The sequence below is a fragment of the Melopsittacus undulatus genome, chromosome 3 (assembly GCF_012275295.1).
Source record: "Melopsittacus undulatus isolate bMelUnd1 chromosome 3, bMelUnd1.mat.Z, whole genome shotgun sequence".
Lineage (NCBI taxonomy): Eukaryota > Metazoa > Chordata > Aves > Psittaciformes > Psittaculidae > Melopsittacus > Melopsittacus undulatus.
In genome coordinates this window covers 2,098,666-2,122,345 of record NC_047529.1, presented here as the reverse complement: position 1 = coordinate 2,122,345, position 23,680 = coordinate 2,098,666, and the positions used below count along the sequence as shown (strand labels likewise).

Below are 23,680 nucleotides of genomic sequence, written 5' to 3'. Positions count from 1 at the left end.
TTTTGTGGTGAATGGACAATGCCTGTTAGAAAGATCTTTACTTATAGATTACTTTTAAGTCATCCCTACATATTTCTCTACACCCTTGTTTTGATGCATTCTAACTTCTGCAACATCAGTCAACCTCAACATATATATATAGCTTTGCATTCATTCTCCATGAATTGCTGCCCTGCTGTCTCTTCTTTCCTTGTCACTTGTATCACGCAATTCTCTGCTCTAAGTATATTGGCTTCCCCAGTTGAATTCAGGCTTCAAAAGCTCCAATTAACCACCTCTGTGCTTAACAAAAGACACCACTTGTGTTGCTCATGTCTCTTGTATTATATGAATGCTTCCAATCACTCCTTTATCACTTTTAGAAAATCAAATACATTTTAATGTATTTGAACAGTATAGAGCTTTGAGAAGCTATTTGCCATGAGCTAGAGAGCAGCAATTTTAATAAGTAATAATGACAAAAACCTTTCCAAGCAATCCTCTGTCAGCAGCAAAGCAAATGTGAATTCAAACACAGTGAACATGCTTGCTCTGCCAGCTAATATATTTTTGTCCCAAACAAAACTGCACCAATGAATTCTGAATCTGGATAAAGTTAACAGCCCTTTGACCAGGCCAAATCCTAAGGTTCTGGATCACTCATTTCTCTCTTCTGTGTGTTGCCAAAAAATAAGAACCACATTGGCACAGAAATAAAATGGTTGCTTGGACAGTTCTCCCAGATAATGACTGTTTTCTATACATGCAACTTTAATAGAAAAATACAGTTAACAGATTACAAGTAATATAAAAATAGCATTAGAAACAAACTAGTAATAAATGGCATCAATGCTTATATTAAATATCCCCCAAATTTAAACTGTTAACTCCAGATGACAGATGGGTTCAAGAAGTGTGAGAGTTTGTATTCATTTAATCCTACACGGATCTCACTGTTGGAGTGCTCAAGTCTCCACTACCATGTAACTGTTCAGTTATGCTCACAGACATAAATAATAATTACTGACCTTTTTTGTATTGTGCAACTAAGGAATAACACCTGAGAAACAGTTACTGTAAGAAAAAAGCACTCTCCTGTAAATGTAACCTTTGGATAAACTGTATGTAACAGGGAAACAACTACTTTAACTGGCAATTCTTTGTGATAGCGCTAACAAGGGCTGTAACCTTCCTCTTGCACTTTGAGAAATAAGGCAGAAGCTGTTCCCTGTGAGGGTGCTGAGGCGCTGGCACAGGGTGCCCAGAGAAGCTGTGGCTGCCCCATCCCTGGCAGTGCTCAAGGCCAGGTTGGACACAGGGGCTTGGAGCAGCTGCTCCAGTGGAAGGGGTCCCTGCCTGTGGCAGGGGTTGGAGCTGGATGGGCTTTAACACAACCCAGGCTGGGATTTCTGACCTGTAACATGGAACAGCTTCCCCACGCCAGGCCCTGTGGCTGCTGTCACTCAGCAGCAATCCTGAGGTGCTGGCAGCCGGATGAGACCTCTCGGGTGTGAAGGTGCCACAAGGTCTCCTGAGGCAACAGTGGTGGGAAGGAGTCTGCAGCCATGACACAAGTGTCCCCCCACCTCAGCCTGACCCCCATTTCTGTTCGTTTCCACTCACATTTTAATCTAGTTTTAGCGCTAAACTGTCTCTTTAGACACAAGGGCCGCCATGGGGCTTTTTGCGTCACTTTTTACCTCAGACTTGCCAGGACGGCTTCAAACAGGGGCCATGCGCCCTGCGCGGCCTGACCCTCCTCAGCCGCCGTTGCCGGCAGGGCTCCGCGCTGCGGACTCGAACCTCCACCACCGGCACCGAAGCCAATCCGCTTCCACCTTACTGCGCGGAACCCACCGCCCGCCGCTTCCCAGAGCCAATCAGATGGCGGCTACTACCGGCGCTCGTCTCGCCATGGCCGCCGCCAGCGTGAGCTGCCGCCGGGCCGCCCTCCGCGGTTGGGCCGTCGGCGGTGGGGCCGCGGTGCGATGGCGGCCGGAGGGGTGCGGGCTGCGGGCGGCGGCCGGAGCCTGCCGCAGGCTCACGGTGGAGGTGGGCGGCAGGTGAGGGGCATGAGGGGACCGGTAGCAGTGAGGGGAAGGTGCTGCTGGTGGTGCTGGCTGCGGCCCTGCTGCGCTGTGGGAGCGGGGCGGGGGTGGTTCTGCGTGGAGGAGAGGGGGTTATGTAGCTGAGGTGAGGAAAGGGCTCTGAGGGTGCGTGGAGAGATGGCCCTGACTTGTGCGTTACAGCGGGTGCGTACCGTTGTTTGTAGTGGTAACACAGCTGAGAGAACTGGGCTGGGGCAGCCTGGGCAAGAGAAGGCTCCTGAAGGGGAGAGCTGAGAGCAGCTCCAGTGCCTAAAGGGGCTGCAGGAAAGCTGGAGAGGGGCTTGGGACAAGGGATGTAGGGACAGGCCAAGGGGAATGGCTTGAACCTGCCAGAACAGGGGAGCCTGAGCTGAGCTCTGAGGCAGAAGCTGTTCCCTGTGAGGGTGCTGAGGCGCTGGCACAGGGTGCCCAGAGAAGCTGTGGCTGCCCCATCCCTGGCAGTGCTCAAGGCCAGGTTGGACACAGGGGCTTGGAGCAGCTGCTCCAGTGGAAGGGGTCCCTGCCTGTGGCAGGGGTTGGAGCTGGAGGAGCTTTAAGGTCCCTTCCGACACAAACCAGTCTGGGATTCTATGAGGACCAAACTCCACCTAGAACAGGTGGATGATCCACCTTTGGTATGAGCAAAACATCTTGGCTGTAAGCCATATGTGTGAGTTCAGGTGAGATCCAGTGTAGCTGCAGGTCTTTGCTGCAAGGTGACGAAGTAGGACAAGGTAAAGGCACTTTAATGGGACTTCTGGACAAAGAGTTCCAATTTCTGTATCTAATGGGGGTTTTTGTGTCCAGTATGAAGTGTAGCCTGTATTCTATACAGCCAATGCTGTAGATGAACACAGAACTTACTGGAAAATATATTTGGATTCACCATGAGTAACAGACCATTTCTTTCCCACAGAAAGATGGAATTGTCTTCTGGAAAACTGGCAAGGTTTGCTGATGGATCTGCTGTTGTTCAGGTAAAAAAAAGTCGAAATTTGGGCAACTTCATAATGTTTGCATCTGAACAATCATTGTTAGGACATCAGAACCCGTTAAAAGTAAAGAGAGCTTCAAGTGGCAGTTTAATCTCTAATTATCCCATAGCTGTGTTTTGTTTGGAAAGCAAACATAATGGTATGAAGCATGGATTTGTGTGGTTGTTTTCTGCAAAGAATATTCTGGAGTTTTAGTGTGAATAAGTTTGGGATTCAGACATTATTTTGTTTGTGAGTCATTTCATTTTATTTCTTTTCTCACTCCAGCTAGGTGACACAGCAGTAATGGTCACAGCAGTCAGTAAAACCAAGCCTTCTGCATCTCAGTTTATGCCGTTAGTGGTAAGTACTAATGACAAAAGTGAGTTTTGTGATCATCAGTGGTAATCATTGAATAGTGGAGTTCAAGATGCTGGGGGAATGGGGAATGCAAATAGCAGACTACAGACTCTGGACCTCAGAGTAAGTCTGATAAAGCATCTATGTCTGTGGATGCGGGATGAGGGTGGATGTTGTCTGTGTTGACTTCAGCAAGGCTTTTCACAAAAACCTTGTGAACTACATAGAATCATAGAATAGTTATGGTTGGAAGGGACCTTAAGATCATCCAGTTCCATGGGCAGGAACACCTCCCACTAAACCATGTCACCCAACATCGAAGTTCAGCTCTTATATTTCAGATGTGTGGAAAACTGGATTGTGAGGCTCAGGGGGCTGTGATTATTAAGGGTTAATGACTTATGCTCAGGCTGAATAAGAGTTCCTCAGGGATCTGTCCTGGAACACGGCCTGTTTCATACTTACAGCAGTGCTCTGGAATCCCTCTGAACTTGGGGTGCAGTAGTGCTCTGCCCAGCTCAGACTGGGAAATGACTGGCTGAGCAGTCTATACACAGTGTAGAATGGGAGGGTCCATTTGGGCATCAAGATAGAGCTTGAATTATGTCATCTGAATTCAGAGTTGACCCTGTTCTGAGCATTACAATCCTTTGGAAGTGTCCCTTCTAAACTGAATGAATCTGTGGCTCTGAAATAAGTGATCTGTTGCCTTTAGGAATCCCTGTTTTGTTTTTAAAAGGTTGACTACCGCCAGAAAGCTGCTGCAGCAGGGAGAATTCCTACAAACTACCTAAGGAGAGAGCTTGGTTCTACTGATAAAGAAATTCTTACAAGCAGAGTAATAGGTAGGCTGCAACATCTTATTTACAGTTTATTTTAACTATTTTGGAGTATTTAAGTAATATGAATGTTTGAAAAGATGGTGATTTCCAACTGCTGTTTGCAGAGTTGATTTGCAGCAATGTCAGAGGGAAACAAACTTGTGGTTTCTTGTTTATCAGTACTGATTTTCAAAGCAATACATCACATGTGCTATGTGCATATGCCTTTATATAAGTGTCTGGATCTTGAGAAATCTTGTTGTTACCTTTGTGGATATTAAGATCTCATCCTAACTGTAGAGATGTTACCTCTGCCATTGCCCATCTCTGGCTGGGTGGAAGAGGTAACCAAGCTAAACTCTGAAATACAGAGGCAGACTTACTGATTGGTATGCACTCATTCTCTTCCTCATAATGCTGCTTGAAAAGTTATTTTCATCATGGTTATTTCCATTTATGAATAAGAGAATGCTTTGGAATTCAACATTTACATATATACATCAGCATCTTAAGGCAGCAATGAAAATACTTAGGGGAGGGAACAGCCTATAAGGCCCAGGCTGTTACACAGAGTCCTATACACTTCAGACTGAAATAAGATTAATGGGAAATTGTGGAAACATACCTTTGCTGCTTTTCTTGGAGGACTGTGTCCCTTCATTGAGGATACTTCTGATGAAATACTGATAGATTGTTTGTATCCTAAAGCATAGACTTTTCCAGTGGTTCATTTTGCTCAACCAAATACCTCTTATTTCAGTAGCATTCTAAGTAAAATATTACACTTTATTATATATCATGCTACATTTCCTTCCAAGTTCTCTGCCTTTTCTTTTTTTGCTGGTTTGGGTCTCATTTAAACCATTTGTCAGCTTCTGATGAGGTTATTACAATACAAACTGAATACCAACTACTGAAACCCAAATGCATTGACTGTTTCTTTTGCAGATCGGTCAATCAGACCACTCTTTCCAGCAGGCTACTTTTATGATACACAGGTAGGTCGTGCTCATTGTTGTTAACTTCAGTTACCTTCAGAATGGAAATCTTGGGTACATCCAGTGAAAATTTCACATGATCTAGGCAGTGCTTTAAGTAAAGCAGTTTTCGTGAGCATCAAGGAAGGGTTTATGCTTTGAAAAAGTCTAATAGAGAAATGCTGCTTTTTAGTTTATTTCCTTGTCTCAAATTATTTTATTATATAGTAGTTGCCAAATTTTGTTATAGAGGAACAGCATTCAAATATCCTCTGTGCAACAGAGGAAAGAAAAGCTAATGCTGTATGTTGTATGACATGATATTATACATTTACATTAGTGAGTTTTCTGTGAGCTTTCCAATTTAAATACCTGATCAGATTTTCACTTGCAATAGAGATTTGTATAAATCTGTGGCAAGTTTTGCTTTATTGTCCTTAGCTTTGTATTGACAGCTAATAAAAATGTGTAGGTCAAAATTATTCATTGTCTTTTATCTTATGCCAGATCCTTTGTAATCTTTTAGCAGTAGATGGTGTAAATGACCCTGATGTTCTGGCAATTAATGGAGGTAAGAGGACTGTTAAAAATTGCCTGCTTGTGTGTGATTTAATGTGATCCATTAGTTCTAATACAGATTTTTATCTCTTCATTCCAGCTTCTGCAGCACTTGCATTATCTGATATCCCATGGAATGGTCCTATTGGTAAGCAAATGTTTTGAAATGATGGATGATTTGAACATAATGGAAGGCTTAGACCACAGTTCATGCTTTCTTTTTTAATAAGACTCTGAATCTGAAGTCCACTGTCTTTTGTTTCAAGTACTGAAAATAATTTTGCAACGGGTATGGTTATTGCAATTCAGAGCATTATTTTTCCTGGGCTAAATGTATTTCTGGATGGATTTATAGTCCAGGAATAGTATCGTATAGAGACCATTCAGTTTATTTTTTCTTTAGAGAAACTTAGTCTTGAAAAACACTGTTTAGAAAACAGCTGGATAGGAATATAGCTTTTTTTTTCCCAGAAACTCAAGCTTAAGAAGAGCTTTATTGCATTGTGAATATTTTGGGGGAAGAGAAATGATCTAGCCAAGAACAAATGTTTAGCTGTGTTTTCCTTTCACCTTCCTGTATTCTAGAAGATGTGTCTGAATGACTTAACCCTCAACAGACTTACAGCCTTGTGCATAGTGTTACTCAGCATTATATGCCTTACCCAGAAGAAATTCAAGAATAGATAACTCTGCCTTACCCACTTGTTCTTGGTATATATCTAACATGCTACTATTTAACAATGAATTCTGAGCTTTGAAACTTACACATCTAAAACCAAAAATTACTGTAAAAACTATGTCTTAAAGAACTTCCTTATTATAACAATAATAATCTGGAGTTTCTTTGTAGGTGCAGTAAGAGTAGGACTGATTGATGGAGAAACTGTTATCAATCCAACTCGAAAACAGTTGTCTTCTAGTACTTTAAATTTAATTGTTGCTGGAGCTCCACAAAATCAAGTTGGTAAGTAAGTTACTGATTAATAGCTGTGGAGGGTTTGAAAATCAAGTTAGTGTCTCTTTGATGCTCTCCTCATCTTTGAAACCTGTGTTTTTACACAATATTAGGAGTAAGTAACAATGGTAGGTTTAACTTTTGGTTAGATAAAGTAAATTCCATTGTATCAATCCAGTTTAATGTTAATCTGTATTTCTCCAATTCGGTTAGATTGCTTTTGAACAATAAAATAATACTTAATTTGTAACTTTCCATTCACAGTTATGTTGGAAGCAACTGCTGAGAATATATTGCAACAAGACTTCTGTCACGCCATCAAAGTAGGGGTGAAGCAAACCCAGCATATAATCCAGGGAATTCAGCAGCTAGTGAAAGAACGGGGTGTTGTCAAGAGAACTGTTCAGAAGTTGTATGTTGCTCCTGAAGAGATTGTGGAATTTGCAGAGAAGTAAGTCCAGGCCAAATAATTTGGTCTAAATTCTGTGAAGTGACTCAAAGTGGTTATTTAACCAGAATTTAATATGCTGAGCTCTGATCAGATAGTTTGGGGGGGTGGTTGTTTAATGAAATAGCATGTTTTGAACCTTCAGTACTTGTTGTTTTCCATAGAATCTTAGGAACACAGCCTTCAGCTCTCTTTTATACTTGGTGAAAAGAGCAGGGTAAAACAAGCAGCCTGAAAACCCAGTGGAAGTAGTGTAAGTTATTATGCCTTTCTTGTGGAAGGGTAACAAGAGAAGTTGGGATGTTAGCTGGTGGAAGTGATAACTAATTGCAGAGAGGTGGCAGGAGAGCAGGCAGGAAGAGCAGCTGGAGCTAGTCATGTTTATAAATGTCAGTCTGGGGCTTTCCTACTGCTAACAAAGACAAACGTTTAGTCCTCAAAACCTTATTATGTGTTTTATAAGCTGTGTTTTCAAAAGTTGTTTCTTTTCTTCCCAAAGACTTGCTTCCAACAAGATCTACGCAGTGTTCACAGATACAGGCCATGATAAAGTAAGTGATCGATTCAAACATGATACAGTTATTAATGTCATAACGAAACTGTAGTAAGATTTAGTTCTTTACACTAATGATAACAAAAACTGTTCTCTGCATATATTTGCAGTAGTAATAACAAATTGTTCTGTAAATTCTTATATACCAGAATATAAGAATATAAGTTTGCTGTACATGGAGATGAGACTCCCTATTTACAAGGAGTCACATAGAAAAGATTAGAGGTGCAAGTTACTCCTGGGGGGATTCTGGTTGGAGATAAGAGGAAAATCTTTCACAATAAGAGCATCAGCCATTGGAATAATCTCCCCAGAGAGGTCTTGGGTACCCCAGCACTGGATACTCTTTAAGACTGGGCTGGACAGGGTGCTGGGACATCTTGTCTAGACCATGCTTTTGTCAAGAAAGGTTGGACCAGATGCTCCCTGACGTCCCTTCCAACCTGGTATTTGTGTGACAATCCTGGCCTTTATTCCCTGAGTTTTACAGAATTCCAAACCCAACAAAACCCCAACAACTTGCATTCTCCTGCTCTGTAGAGTTAACTGGTTGCAAATGCTGTGTTCTAGGTTTCTAGAGATGAAGCAATTAACAAAATAAGGCTTGAAACAGAAGAACAGCTAAAAGGTATGATTTTCTGCTTTCTTAATAGAGAATGCTTACCTGGAGCGGATGGTACCTAGAGCTACACTGGGCTCTGTTAGCACAGCTGTAGTAAAAGACACATAAAATTCATTTTCCAACTTGAGATCCAATTTCTTTTCTATACCCAGAAAAATTTCCAGAGGCTGAGCCTTATGAAATCATAGAATCCTTCAATGTGGTTTCAAAGGATATTTTCCGAAACCTTGTTCTGAATGAATACAGAAGGTAAGGAGATCAAACCGCTACTGAATAACGTTTCTGTTGACTTGCTGTTCAAGACTATAGTTCCATTGATCTCATCATTTCTGCTTGTTGCTTTAGGTGTGACGGGAGGGATTTGACTTCCCTCAGAGATATTAACTGTGAAGTGGACATGTTCAAAATGCTTCATGGATCGGCCTTATTTCAGAGAGGCCAAACACAGGTAATATCTTGAAACATCAGAAACTAAATCAAAAGCTGGAAGATTTGTGTCTTTCATTGCTTTGGGGGGAGGTGGTTTGAGAAGAGAGCAAGCCCAAAGCTGTATCTTTTCACCCCTCTGTGTAGATTTCTATGTTAAAGATATTTGTTGAAACAAAAGCTTTTAATGTAAAACATAATGCTGTTTGGTTTTACAAAAATGGGTGACTCAGTGAATGGGCCATTGCTGTGCAGAGCAGTGCTGAATCTTTTAAAAGGACCTCCATATGTAACCTGGACTGAATAGGGAGACTGTACCCCCAAAAATCATTAATGAGACTTTCTGTCTCTTCTTTGCTTAAAGTGTCAGATGTTGTTGGAGGGATTAAGGAAAATAGTACATGAGATCAGTTCTGCTATATTTTTATAGCTCATTTTCCTAGAAGACTGTCAGCCATTGATCTGATTTACTACAGGGAACATGGGCAGTTGCAAACAGTGATTTACTCCTCAGTGCTGTCCCCACTAAAAATAACACATGCTGCCAGTCCAGCAGATAAACAGGTTTGCTCTTTTGCATGACATCTGGCCCAGGCTCTTAAATAAAGTAGTTTGTTTTTTCGGGAGCAAACTGTTCCAGGTTTAAGAAGCATTAAATTATTCATTTTTAAATGTGATCATATAATCTTTGCAGATACTAATAAATGTGTGCAATGAAGGAAAAGGGTTGCAGATGACAGCGTGTTTGTTGCTGAAAACATTCTTTTTGATTCTTCATATACAGTAAATGTTGGCAGTGATGCAAGTGTGTATGAGCAGTTTATTTATCCTCCGTCCTTTTATTTTAGGTCCTCTGTACAGTTACATTTGACTCTATAGAATCAAGTGTAAAATCGGACGTTATCTCAACAGCAGTGAGGTATGCTTCTGTTTTGTCAGTGGTAATAAGAGGGTGAGCATTTAAGTACAGTTGATAAGTTCCTTGATCTTTGCTATCCATATCCATTAGGACTGAAAATGTGTAAAACTAGACTTTGAAGTGATCTTGGCTGTTGCTTTTTAAGGTGATATTAATTCCATAGATGCACATTTGAAACTGGGAAGTATGAAAAGTAACATCATCCAGTCCAGCTGAGAAGGAAGGGAAATAGTGAATTACTCTAGAATCTGCAAAACTGTGTCCATACGTCAAGCCTCTTTAAATAAAACAGTTGATGAAGTTCATTCTCTCTTCGTTCCAAGTATTTATCATCACACTTGGAACTTGATATGAGTTTCCTCAATCTATTTCTCCCAAGTCTGGCAGTTTTGCTCGATAGGTTGGTTGCATGTAGCCCATGAAGTGCTGTTTCAAGTTTGGTTCGAGTGGAAAGCAAGTTAAAACACAGATAACTGGGTGATGAGCTTTTTGTCCCCCAGCTGTATCAGTCTGTCTAAACATTCTCCTTTTGTCTCAAAGTTCAGAGGGTGAAATGTGTGTGTTCTTTGTTAATGGAGTGAGGAAAATCTAACTTACCATGTAGTAAGTCCTTGTGCCATTAACACTTTATTGCTGAGGGCTACCCTGTTGAGAGGGGAAACTTTCCCTTTAAAGCTGCAGTTCAGTGATCTTCAGTGTGGGAGGTTTACATCTTAACTGAAGCAAAGCTGACACTCTTTTGGCCTGGAGCTGTTTGTCCATATTCTGTAACTTTGGTATTCTTGGAAATCAGTTCCTGTCTTTAAATAATGGAGCTGAATTAGCAGTCAGTGGGTTGCTTCATCAATGCCTCTGTATGAAACTGTGTGCAAGTCTTGACTTGATGCAACTTTCTTCATAGATGAGCTTTTTGTCCTTATTGCTGAGTCAGACTTTATGATACTTCAGTAACTCTTCTGAGCACACTTTTTGATTGAATCAAAAGCTGTTTTGTGGTTACAGAGATTCCCAGGTCTCCTTCTGAGTGCTGAAGCTTCTGAGTCCGTACTGCATTGTGTGCAGTAAGATGCTGATGTTATGAGAGTTTGATTTCTGTTTTTCTTCCTTCAGACACACCAAAAGCAGCATGAAGCACTGACAGGGCCTATTCTGTTCAGAACAGCCAGGAACACTGTTTTAATGATGATGATGATTAACATATGGGGGTTTTCTTTGCAGACTGTGCTTTTGAGTTTGCTTTCTACATAGAAAAACTTAGGAAAAATGTGGGTGATCAGCACATCTATTGATTCATGGTTCTGGCTGGGTTTATTTGTAAGCATAACTGAATATAATCTTGCAAGTTGCTTATTGTATTGTGTGTTTGGCTCTTTTTTGACATGCTCTTGTTTTTAATCCATAGTGGGATAAAAGATAAAAACTTCATGCTGCATTATGAGGTAAGAGCTTTACTGTGTCCCAGCTTTCAGCATGATTCACAAAAAGGCTTTTAAAGGAGATATTGATCATTTCCAAGGGCACAGATTATCCCTAGATTTGCTAAAACTTATGAATTAAAGTTCTTATGTGAATTTATATTGCACTTTTTGAACAAAACTGTTGGTTTCCTAAAAAGCACTGGATAATATGTAAATTGCCATCTGATAGTCTTTTTAATACATCTTACCATTAGGTGAGCTCCCTAAGAATGGGTTATTGCTGAAAGCAGGATTAATTGGCTCTGTTCTTTTTAGTCCACTCTATTAATACGTTCAGCTGACATACTACACCAACAGTCAATAAATCCTTTTACATCTTTGATCTCTCTCAGCCTTTGGAACTTGCCCAGAGTATTTCATACGGGCAACAGGCACATCTTGTCCTGTTCTCTCTATGACAGAAACAAGCTTTCTGATACGTTGTTTGGCAAGCTTGATTGGAGTAAACTTGTTGTGCTGTTTCTCAACTACCTTGCAACTGCTTTATTCTCTGGAAACAAAACATTCACTTATCACTACCTAAAGTGCTCCTGGTTTCAGACTGACTAATAGGAGTCAGTCTACAGTGCTGAAAAAGAAGTGTGCTGGTTTGATTGTTCTTATGTGTTTTTACCTTAAGATGCACCAGAGCTTCAAAGGATCTTTGCTAAGTGTATGTTTTAAAATAATAATTAAAAAAAATAGCTAATTTTCTGTATACACATTTTTTACTCCATAGTTTCCACCTTATGCAACTAACGAGATTGGCAAAGTGAGTGGTATGAACAGAAGAGAGCTTGGACATGGTAAGTTCAGACTAGAGCAGTCCCATGCTCCTAAATTGTAATGTTTTATCTGATCAGTTTTATTTATGGGTGACTTGGTGTTTTTTATAACCAGGTGCACTGGCAGAAAGAGCTTTGAAACCAGTTATCCCCCAGGATTTCCCATTCACAATACGAGTTACTTCTGAAGTCTTGGAGTCAAATGGTATTGTGGTTTTCTGACTTTTAACCTAGTGCCAGAGACTAAATCTGGTTCTTCAAAAGGCTCAAGTTTGATAAGCTTGACTTGTAGGCATTATAGTTAATAAATTCATTTTTAACATTCTTAGTCTTGGTAGCTGGTACCTGAAGTACTTAAAAAGGATGTATATGGTCATGAGCAATGGACCTTTCACTTTGTGTAGCAGCACAGTACCAGTATGAAATGTAAATAGGAAATCTGAGTTTAATAGTATTTGGGGACATTTTTATACTATAGAGTGAGGAAAATAAGTCAGCATATACTGAGCCCCATTCTTCAGTGTTTAATCACAGCTCATACCCTCACTTGCTGAGAGGTAACTTCTCCTGGCTGTCTGTATTTGTTCTTTCCCATCTCCAGTGTGGGAGAGAGCTCTCTCCATGGCACTTCCCTGCAGATTCCCCTCTGTGTGTGGCAAGAAGTTCTCTGAGGAACTTCTCCCTAGCACTGCAGTGAGATGAGGAGGTTGGGAGAAGGGGTCAGTGGAGAGAGGGGGGTCCATTTGCAGCTTGCAAACCCACAGATTCTTTACCTAGAATATTTATTAGTGATGCTTATTGAGCTTTTTTGGTACTGGTATCATGAAATGGGTAATACAGTTTGAGTCTTTCTTGTTAAAATACTTCTCACACAGCAAACTTCTAATTGCAATTATTTATGGTAGTATGTGTGCTGCTGCACAGGATTTTCTGGAACAGTTTAAGTTTCAAGCTGTCATTGGAGGATAACACTGACAAGTTTTGTTTCAGATACTTCTGACCAGTGTTTAATACTTTCTTTTTCTCTGTATTCTAACTCCTTAGGGTCCTCTTCAATGGCTTCTGCTTGTGGTGGAAGTTTGGCACTAATGGATGCAGGTACAAAATACAGCACTTAATAGGATAAGCTACATATGATAGAATCATAGAACAGTTTGGGTTGGAAAGGACCTTAATATCATCCAGTTCCAACCCCCCTGCCATGGGCAGGGACACCTCACACTAAACCATGGCACCCAAGGCTCTGTCCAAACTGGCCTTGAACACTGCCAGGGATGGAGCATTCACAACCTCCCTGGGCAACCCATTCCAGTGCCTCAGCACCCTCACAGGAAAGAATTTCTTCCTTATATCCAATCTAAACTTCCCCTGTTTCAGTTTTAACCCTTTACTCCTTGTCCTGTCACTACAGTCCCTAATGAAGAGTCCCTCTCCAACATCCCTGTATCCCCCTTCAGACACTGGAAGCTGCTCTGAGGTCTCCATGCAGCTTCTCCTCTCCAGGCTGAACAGCCCCAGTGTTCTCAGCCTGTCTCCATACAGGAGGTGCTCCAGTCCCTGATCATCCTCGTGGCCTCCTCTGGACTTGTTCCAACAGTTCCATGTCCTTTTTATGTTGAGGACACCAGAACTGCACACAGTGCTCCAAGTGAGGTCTCACAAGGGCAGGATCACCTCCTTTGACCTGCTGGTCATGATAATGTGTTACAGGATTTGGAAATGACCAAAGGTTATAAAAGTGTGTTTTTATTTACCACTATTAGGAGTTCCAGTATCAAGTGCAGTTGCAGGTGTAGCCATAGGACTCATTACCAAATGCAGTCCGGAAAATGGAGATATTGAGGACTATCGGTTGTTGACAGACATCCTGGTGAGCATCCTAGCACTGTGGTGGTTATTGCTCCTTAATTCTCTAAATACTCTCTATGGCCTTTTGTGTAGTGTTTTACCCAGTCAGAGCTGGAACCTGCACTACTGGAAATACCAAATAGTTTCATCTTCTCTGTTTTGTCTCCCAAATTCCTTCCCTATTTCACAAAATCTCAATGAAATGTCCACTCATGTGTCTCAGTTTTCTGTAATGACTCAGTTACTTCTAAGCTCTCACAAGCTCTCTTTCCAATGAATTTTGTCTTTTCTCTGGATTAATAATACTTGAATAATTTACTGAAAGCCACAGTATATTGAATGGTCATAGTGAAAATTACTGAAGGGGGAAGCATGAACATTATCACACTGCTGCTGCTGCACACTAGCATCCTCTGAGAGTGCAAAATCAGCTGTGGAGTGGTTATTCAGAGCTAGTCCACAAAGCTCTTAATTTATGATGAGAGAAAGGAGCAGTGTTAATCCTGGACAGCAAACTAAGGCTGAAGAAATCCATGCAAGTCTTGGAAACAGTTCCAAGTCTGCAGAACCATTTGGTGGCTTATTGAAACACAGGATGTGCTTTTAGTATAATGAGACTTGACACTGGGATAAAGTTTGTTTTCTTTCTGTCTGTGCTGGTAGGGAATTGAAGATTACTATGGCGATATGGATTTCAAGATGGCAGGTACTAATAAAGGAATAACTGCCTTACAGGTATTGTAACATTAAATCTTCCCCTAATGAGACTGTGCCAAAGTATCTAAACCTTATCTTGCATATTGATGTCACTTAACCCTTTTCCTATTAGGTTGATCTAAAACTGCCAGGAATACCAATAAAAATTGTGATGGAAGCTATTCAGCAAGCTACAGGTAGGTCCGTATTTGTATTTGCACCCCTTTTATGATATAATATGATAAATTAGATTAAATTCTAAGTTTTATGAAGCTACTATTTTTATTTTGCTGTTCTCATTGTGGAAAAGCTTCTGTCTTCAGAAAGAACTGGTCTGGTTTGGGTGTTGCCTGTTATACTTCAATTATAGGCACTTCCTACCAAATAAAGAGCATTTTGTGTCACAGGAGATTGTTCAGTCTCCAAAACTCCAGGCCCTTTCCACCCCTGTTAAGTTCCATGTTATTGTACACAGTCCCAGTGACATCGTCTGCTGCTCTTGGAGTTTCCTGTTACTAAAACAGACAAACTGGTGCGGTTCTAATGGTCACCAGTTGGGTACAACAAGTACTTTGTTTAGAGAAATAGCAATAAAATTAGTGGCATAGCAAACTAATGTGCAAAAGAGCAGTATTGGGGTAATACATTGTGAAATACTTGCATGCAGTAGTTTGTGTGTGACTGATACAGCATTACTGAGCCACCTCAGTTTATAACATATTTGTCATACAGTATTGAAACAAATGTGGTAAGTTGGGGGGAAAAAGGCTTACTCTTTGCTGTGCAATACATCAGTAGAAAGGGCTGATAAAAATAAACTCCAGACTAACTTTAAAGTAACTTTACACCAATTTTTAGATGTCTTTTGAGCAGTGGGTTCTTAGACCCAAAGTAAAACCTTGTGTCATCTCAGGGAGTTCAGGGTTAAGATCTAGCAGCTCCATTCCTTATGAGTAACACAGACAGTGAAGGCTGAGGTGCAGGTTTGTGCACTGAAACTCTGGATTGCTTTTGGTTGGTGAAAGTTGGGAAGGGAAGGAAGCATCTGAAATGGATTTGGACTGACACACAAGCACCTTATTACATGACTTCTAAATCCAGCAGAGTACTGGTACAAAAAGACAGGAAACTCTTTCTCATTTACCATAAATTCAGCTGTATTTACTATTGAAATTTACTGCTGTCTGTATTCTGACCCTTATTAAAATGTAAGAACTCCTAATTCCTATTCAGTGCTGGTTTACTTAAAGCAGCTCAGCTAAAGTTCCAGGCCAGTGTATCATATCTGATCAAAGTACAGCTTATCAGCCCTCTGCTTCATCTGAATAATACCCTGAAACAGAACTGTATATATGTTTTAGGCTGCATAAAATCATTGGGTGTGCTCAAGGGATGGAGTTTATATGCACAGAGCAGAAGGTTGTACTGCAGTGAACATGCACTGCCTGAAATGTGTTAGGTAACCATGCTACATGCTCAAGTTAGGCAGGAGGCAGGTGTCTATGAATGGATGTTTGTCTACTTTATAACAAAAATTGCATACATTTATTTCCATCTTACACAAAACTCTTTACTTTGTCCTTCCTCCTCCTTTCTCCCCCAACCCCACAGCTGCAAAGAGGGAGATCTTGCAAATTATGAACCAAACACTAGCAAAACCCAGACCTAATAGGAAAGAAAGCGGACCCGTTGTAGGTAATGCTCATTGTATGTTGATGTGAACTCATCTATTTTATAATTACCTTTTAGTAATAATCTGCTTAAACCAGTTGGTTTTTAATGAATGTCTGTTACGTGTTTCTGCCCCTTGGGGTTATTTTCTCTTTGAGTTTTGAGGTGAATTTTGGGGGGGTTTCTGCCATGTGGGACAGCAGCAGTAAACTGCTGTATACCAGAAAACAATTAAACTGAAGTTACATGGAACTCTCAGTGGGTAAAGGTATCCATATTGGCCCAGTTTAAGGTAATTTACACTCAAAGTGTTTGCGTTCCATGTTTTCACCTACTTCAGTTCTACGATGTAATTACATCAATGTTCAGCCAGTACAGCAGCTCTAGAAGATTAAAACCTAAATGAACATGACATAGTTTGTGATAGCTTACAACATTATTATATTAAGCATTTCAAGAGTACTTTTACATTTTCTTTCAGAAACTATCCATGTTCCACTATCAAAAAGATTAAGATTTGTTGGTCCTGGGGCCTATAATCTGAAAAAGCTTCAAGCACAGACTGGTAAGACATTCTTGCTTCCTCTGATATTATCCTAATGGGCTATTAGCTTCTCTATATGCATATTGCTAGTGTGCAGTTTTTGGTTAGTGGATCTTAGTAGCACAGGTATTATTAGCACAGCTATTACTGTATTTTAATGCTATCTATATGCCCTTTCAGAAACTATAAGTAGCTAAACTTAAACTTCCCAGATCTTTCTGTAGACCATCTCCATGAAACAGGCATTTGTGCTTCAGCAATGACCTAGTAAGCAGATAGGAGAAAGAGAAAAGGGCAGTTTTAATTTGTGCTTTATGCTGCAGGCTGCAAAACACTGTTTTTTCAGACTTGTATGGTTAGGTGTTCCAATGCTTGGTACAAAGTGAGCCTGTGCTGTATCTTGTGTGTGTTTTGAAGTGCTGATGTAGCTGAGGTGAGCTTCACCTTACTTAGTTGTGTAGATTCTCTGTGTAAAAGTGCTTGCAGTTTGTCTCACAGCAGGAATTCCCAGTGTGGTGCACATGTGATGGTGCTTTCCAGGGCTTAGGGAAGATGTGGTGCCATTTCCAGGTGCTTAGGGAAGATGCAGTTGAAGGGTCACACAGGGGCAGTTTTGCAGATAGTGTTGAATGCAAGATATGAAGCTAAGCAAGTGTGATCATGAGTATGTTAAGTATAGGTCAAATCTGTGCAGCTTCTCTGCCTATGAACTGAAGCCTTTTTGCTCTTGAGATGTTAATGGGTCTGTGCAAAATGATTTTGCTCTATTCTTTACTGAATATAACTGCTTGCTAAAGCAGTAGCACTGTTCACCTAAAACCTCTCATTCAATCCTCTTCCGAAGGTGTAACTGTAAGTCAGCTGGATGAAGAGACATACTCTGTGTTTGCCCCCACCCCTATTGCCATGCACGAAGCAAGAGAATTTATCCGTGACATCTGCAAAGATGATGTAAGGGAGAATTCTGTTGTTGGCTCTTTCAGTTTGCACTTGGTGAACGTGTGTCTTACTGGTTTCTCTTTTCCCCTTACAGCAAGAAGTGAATTTGGAATTTGGTGCAGTTTATACAGCCACGATAACTGAAATAAGGTATTAAAGCCTTCTCTGGAGTTAAAGTAGAATTAGTTTATATGTCTGTCTTCCTAGTACCTAAATAAGATGTAAAATGTTTGTCAAACATATATCAGTGACACCTGCATCATTCCTGGTATTTTCTTAGCTGAAAATACTCTGTTTCTTAGTATGTCTATTTATTTTTGCTGCTTTTTTAGTTATTGGGGTGTTTGTATAATAAAACCTAAAGCTTTTTTTGTCTTTGTATCTGATCTGGTAGGAATTTGCTTTTTACTTCTCAATCCAATAGGGCTTGCAAAAATTGCATGTACTTTTGGGTGGTAATTACTGAAATACACTGTCCTGAAATAACTCATTTCCATGTACTTCCAACTGAGGAAAAACCAGAGGACATGTTATGGTTGAGATAAGATGTTTAAAAGGGATGAATAAAATCTTGTTTGTGACAAGTTTTCTAATGCTTGCCTTGGGGTCAATATGCAGAGTAAAATACATAGACCTGTATCAATGCATTCTGAGGTAACCCTGCTGTTTTCTGTTGCAGAGACTCTGGAGTGATGGTAAAACTGTACCCAAACATGACACCAGTGTTACTGCATAACTCACAACTCGATCAGAGAAAGGTAATACCTGCTTAAACAAGGACAAAGTGGACACTTAGATTTGGTTTTCATCCGTTCCCACTAAACAGAGTCTGCTTCAGCTGTAACACATCTGCTATTGCAGAGACTGTTTTCATGTTAAAAGCTGTGTTAGATGAACAGCACCTTTTTGGTTAACCTCTGCTGTACTTAGAACTGCAAACAGTCTTAACTATATGTCTACTATGGTTTTATTCTTTGTGCTTTTATGCACATCACCAAGTTCTTTAGATCTGCAATCCCTTTACTATATAACACTTAGAAACCTGCTGTTCATAAGGTAGCGTTGAGCTGCTGTGATTGCCTGAAGTGTAGCATGAGGAGTCCCTGAAAGAAGGAACTTTTACAGCTAACAAAATCAGTCACACTGAAATAAACTCTTCCCAAACTCACTGTGTTCCAGATTAAACATCCAAGTGCCCTGGGATTAGAAGTTGGACAAGAAATTCAGGTAAGTATTTCTCTGACTTTAAAATGCAACAAAACTGTTGTTCCTAGTGTAGAATTTGAGTGAATTATTTGGTGTTTTGGTTCTGGTGTGTATAAAGAAAGTATTTTCCCTGTTACATTCCCTTTCTCTCTTGGTTAAAGGTCTGATCATTTCAAGTTAGATTTATTGAATGTCAGACTCTTAATATCAGGGTATCACATGAATTCGACAGCCATATAGGCTAAACGGTGCCTGTTATTTATGGCTTTTCTAGCATCACATTGGAAAACCCGACCAGAACACCACCTTTCAAGGAATAGTCTATCTCCAGCTCTCTATGTTGATCAGTCTGAAAGTGTTTCATTTTCCTCACAGGTTAAATACTTTGGCCGTGACCCAACTGATGGCAGAATGAGGCTCTCACGTAAGATTCTGCAGGCACCAGCCACAACTGTGCTTAAAACCCTGACTGACAAGAACAGCATTGTCCTGGGAGGTACCGTTCCACAGTCATCGACTTCATCCCAGTGACAGGTAAGGCCACAGGAACAGCTTCAGCTGACTCAGTACAGAGCTTTCTTTACAATTGTTGTGAAGAATTGTATCTTGTTTTTCTACAGTACAGTTCCCCTTCAGTGGTGAGCAAATACTGCTTGCCACTTATGGTGCAGTATGTTGTAAGTTATCTGTGGCTTTATCACACTCCTTAGTGTGCTGCTGGTGTACAGAGCTTGATATTTAAAACTGGTTCAAGTGCCCGGACAGTTTAAGGCATTCTACACAGTCTGCTTTCTCCAATACAAACTCATTTGTTCATGTACAACATCCATGGGAGCATTCCCTCTTCTCTTCCTTGCCATCCTTTTTTTTAAAGGGGGTGGGGGGAAAGAAGGGAGGGAAAGAGAAGGAAAAAGAAGACACTCGTTTTGAAAGTTTTGAGTCACTTAGTAGAGACTTTCTTAGTCAGTCTCAGTTAATGGAATGCCCAAGGCTCTTCCACAGAACTAGTTTTCCAGCATGTATTTGACTGTTAATAGAGTTATCATAGAATCCCAGACTGGTTTGGGCTGGAAGGGACCTCAAAGCTCCTCCAGCTCCAGCCCCTGCCATGGGCAGGGACCCCTTCCACTGGAGCAGCTGCTCCAAGCCCCTGTGTCCAACCTGGCCTTGAACACTGCCAGGGATGGGGCAGCCACAGCTTCTCTGGGCACCCTGTGCCAGCGCCTCAGCACCCTCGCAGGGAACAGCTTTTGCCTTATCTCCAAACTGAACTTCCTCATGTTTAGTTTAAGCCCATAAAAAGAGTTATGCCTATACCTTTCCCCATGCTGTTGTCTACATTGGTTTTCATTGGGAATCCACTAGAACATGAAGGTGTCTGATCTTAAAACCAAGACTGGTTACACAATGAGATTGGCACACAGGAGTGCAATGCACCAGTGGTAACTTGAGGCCGTCTGTGGCGATCTTTAGGAATGATTCACAGCCCTGGAAGAAAGTAAAATGAATTAATGGATTATTTGAAGGAATGTCTGTGAATGCTGTGCCCTGATCTGAGCAGTTGGTTACTGGGGATTTTCTGTCTCTTTCAGGAAGCAAGCTGGGATAGGTGATGGAAACCCAAGCGACCTTTGCTAGAATCTGTAGCTGTCTGCGCAGGAATCTGCAGGTGGATGGTAGTGAATCATACCTTAAAATAGACACTATTTATGCTTCAAGGTGATGTGGAACCTCAGAGTCTTCAAATTGATTAAAAACCCTTTTAAAATAAAACCAGAACTAAGCGATGCTTTGCTCACATGTGACAAGGGTGAGGCGAGGATCTTAAGAGCGTGGAATTGTGTAGGCTGGAGAGCAGATTATATTGCAGTGCTTAAGGTTGTTCTCACTATCCTCTCAAAACTGTACATATGAGAAGACAGTATCCCTGGGAAAAGGAATTATCCTGATACTTGGTTGAGACACGTGCTTGATTCGAGTTTTACTGGCTTCTGAGGGTGCAAGACTGAAGCGTGGAGCAGAGCATAGAGACTTGAAGTAATGCCTTTAACATGATCAACACTGTTTCACGTGAATACATCAATAACTGTGATAGGGTTCAGATTGCTAAAGTATCTGAGCAGGAGGGGCACAAAACAAAGGATCTGGCTGAAACATCATTGTTATCTGGGTTCATTCACAATTCATTGGAAAATACATCATTAAAACATTAAAAATGATTGGTTTGGAATAAGCAAGTGATGGAATAAATCTTCCCCCTAAAACACCCTCACTAAGGGTGTCAGAATTCCTTTACTGATTATATTCCATCAGTGGAATATGGCCTCTGGAATCTGGCCTCTTGTAGCCTTCAGACCGTTCACTGGTGCTCACAGAACCACTTGGTTTTCTCCTGTGAGGTACAGGTTTGCAAATGAAAGAGGTGAGACCCTTCTGCTGTTCACCAGTTTGTACTTGAGCTAGTATCAACTTCCCACCTGATGCCAAGGGGGCTCTGAGCCTCCTGAAAGGAAAAGCAAAGCCCTGGAGGGAGGAGAAATGTGAATGTACAGTAACAATTGCTCATTCTTTTCCTTTTTTTATTCTAAGTTACAATATTAAAGAAGAAAGAACCGACTGTGCCACTCCTCTGTACTTGTGTCTTTCATCATATGAGATTGGAAAGGTTTTCCTTAGCCATCTTTTCCTCTTTGAGGACTGTTCTCAAGGAAGCTGTGGCTGCCCCATCCCTGGCAGTGCTCAAGGCCAGGTTGGACACAGGGGCTTGGAGCAGCTGCTCCAGTGGAAGGTGTCCCTGCCCGTGGCAGGGGTTGGAGCTGGAGGAGCTTTAAGGTCCTTTCCAACACAAACCAGGCTGGGGTCCTGTTTCTTAGTAAGAATTCCAGTGTCCTTGCTTTACTATGACTTGGGTGGTTGAGACCATGTTCATTACTTATCCTGGACTGTGTTAATGATGTTATGTAGGCAAATGCTGAAGTCCCTGAACAGAAGCTAAGATGTTTCCATTTCTCATAACTGTTCTCAGAAGCTGACCTCCCCAGTCTAAGTGGTTTTCCAAGGTTTGGTTGCTTTTATTGTAGAATCATTTCTGTGGGGCTACATTTGTAGAACAGATGGATGCTCCAGTTCCTAAATATTACATAAAATACTAACTTTGGAAGCTGTTTTTTTAGCTAGCACATTCCCAGTAGGATGCTTGCATATGAATTCATGAAAATCAATGATTTAGGAGCCAAAAGAATCCCATTCTTTCCTCGAAAGGCATTTCCTTTGTTTCATAGCTGATAAAGTAGGAGAAAGACTCTTGTGTTCCTGTGGCAGGAGCTGTGCAGTCAGCCTGGCTTGGGAGCTGTTTGGGAGGAGCACACCCAGCTTACCCTCACCTGAGCACCTCACATGGAGCCAAGGATGATGAGTGAGAGTGTGCTGGTGGGAACCCTCCAGCAGTAGCAGCAGGTTGGGCTGTGGCAGGGGGTACCTGGCTCTCTGGTGCATGTACTTTGATAGTGCTTGGAAGCAAGCTCAGCCCCACTGCAGTCATTGTGTTTTCATGTTGAAATGTTCATTTTTGTCTTTACTGGCCTAAGTGGCTTCTGTAATGACCCATCTTAAACGGAGCCATTGAAAGGAATTGCTTTGGAAAGTGAAGCTGGGCAGCTGCAGCATTCCACCAGGTCAGGAATGCCTTTATGTGACAAAGCTGAAGTACTCACACAGGCACAGAGCATCAGGAGCTGGGGTGTCTTTAAACACCAGCAATAAATATCATGAGCACTGTAATAAAAGCATTAAGAGCTGGCCTAATTGTACTTCTGGGATTACGTGCCAGAGGGAGTGACACACTCTCTTCATTTCACCCCAAGAAATTGGACGTGGTTTAGGAATGAGTTGTCTGTCTTCCTTCTGAAAACAACAGAAGTCAGAGCTCCCTGCTGCTCTGTGTTGTGACAATGAGGATTTCCTCATTGTCTGCAGCCGCTCCTACCAAAATCCACTGTTTTGCTGAAGCCCCCCAGATGTGACTTGCTTTTTATTAGCAGAGATCATGCTGCAGTTTCTAACGCACCAGGCTGCAGAGGCCTGGATGCAGTTCAGTGCAAAAAGGAGCCCTATATCCAGGAGAATGCAGTCTGGGTGTGTTCTGGGATGGTGGTTTTCCACAGGAGTCATTGATTTCATGCCTGGAGAGAGCATGGATTTACTTCAAAGCAGAAGGAATAGTTTTCATGCCAGTTCCTGGCGTGTGTATCTCCTGTTCACCATGATAGGTAAGAATTTGCTCCAGAAGATGCTGCTGTGGTTTCCTGCTGTTCTGTGTCCCTGGAGTACTGCATCTCATCTGGGGTAGGAGAGGTCACACTTAGCTTTACACACTTGCTTTGAAGAGCTAAAGAGCACTTGTAGAAGCCTTGCAGAGTGGGAAGAGCGTCTGCAGCAGCAGACACCCTGAAGCAGCAAGGTGCTGTGGCCACTGGGTTCTGTCTTTTGTCTTGTGGATTTCGTGTTGCTTTCACTGAGGTGCAGTGTGTAAAACCTTGAGATCAGGCCGGGTAAACCTGGAGGAGATGAGGCCTGACACATAGCAGGGAAGGTTTGTGTGGAGCCCAACTGTGACCTGCTTAATGTGACTCCCCAGCCATCGGGGGTGAAACCATCAATGTAACATGGCCTTTTTGCCTTACCCTAAAGTCTATTTCTACACCGTTTCTCTACAGCTAAAGAGATATGTATGTGATGGGCCCTGGAGGTGCACTCCAGTTGCCATCTGCAAGGAAAGCCATGAGTGGCTGTCACACTCAGTGTGCTCAATGGCAGTAAGCCTTGAGAGGCCTGTTACAATGGATGCCAGAGCAAA

At 41.5% G+C, this 23,680-nt stretch overlaps 1 protein-coding gene across 1 annotated transcript; it reads left to right on the top strand.

Annotated features, from left to right (window-relative positions):
- The first annotated feature begins 1,935 nt into the window (after positions 1-1,935).
- On the top strand, positions 1,936-21,436 carry PNPT1 (polyribonucleotide nucleotidyltransferase 1). The gene is made up of 29 exons (XM_034061178.1): positions 1,936-2,042; positions 2,983-3,043; positions 3,329-3,403; positions 4,140-4,245; positions 5,170-5,219; positions 5,706-5,769; positions 5,857-5,904; positions 6,607-6,720; positions 6,976-7,162; positions 7,659-7,710; positions 8,283-8,340; positions 8,487-8,583; positions 8,680-8,782; positions 9,609-9,679; positions 11,082-11,118; positions 11,876-11,942; positions 12,037-12,126; positions 12,966-13,019; positions 13,685-13,791; positions 14,433-14,504; positions 14,599-14,662; positions 16,077-16,160; positions 16,618-16,701; positions 17,525-17,631; positions 17,714-17,769; positions 18,299-18,377; positions 18,799-18,846; positions 19,201-19,359; positions 20,418-21,436. Exons 2-28 carry the CDS (start codon positions 2,987-2,989, stop codon positions 19,354-19,356), a joined length of 2,187 nt encoding a protein of 728 aa, XP_033917069.1. The 5' UTR covers positions 1,936-2,042; positions 2,983-2,986; the 3' UTR covers positions 19,357-19,359; positions 20,418-21,436.
- Positions 21,437-23,680: the final 2,244 nt, after the last annotated feature.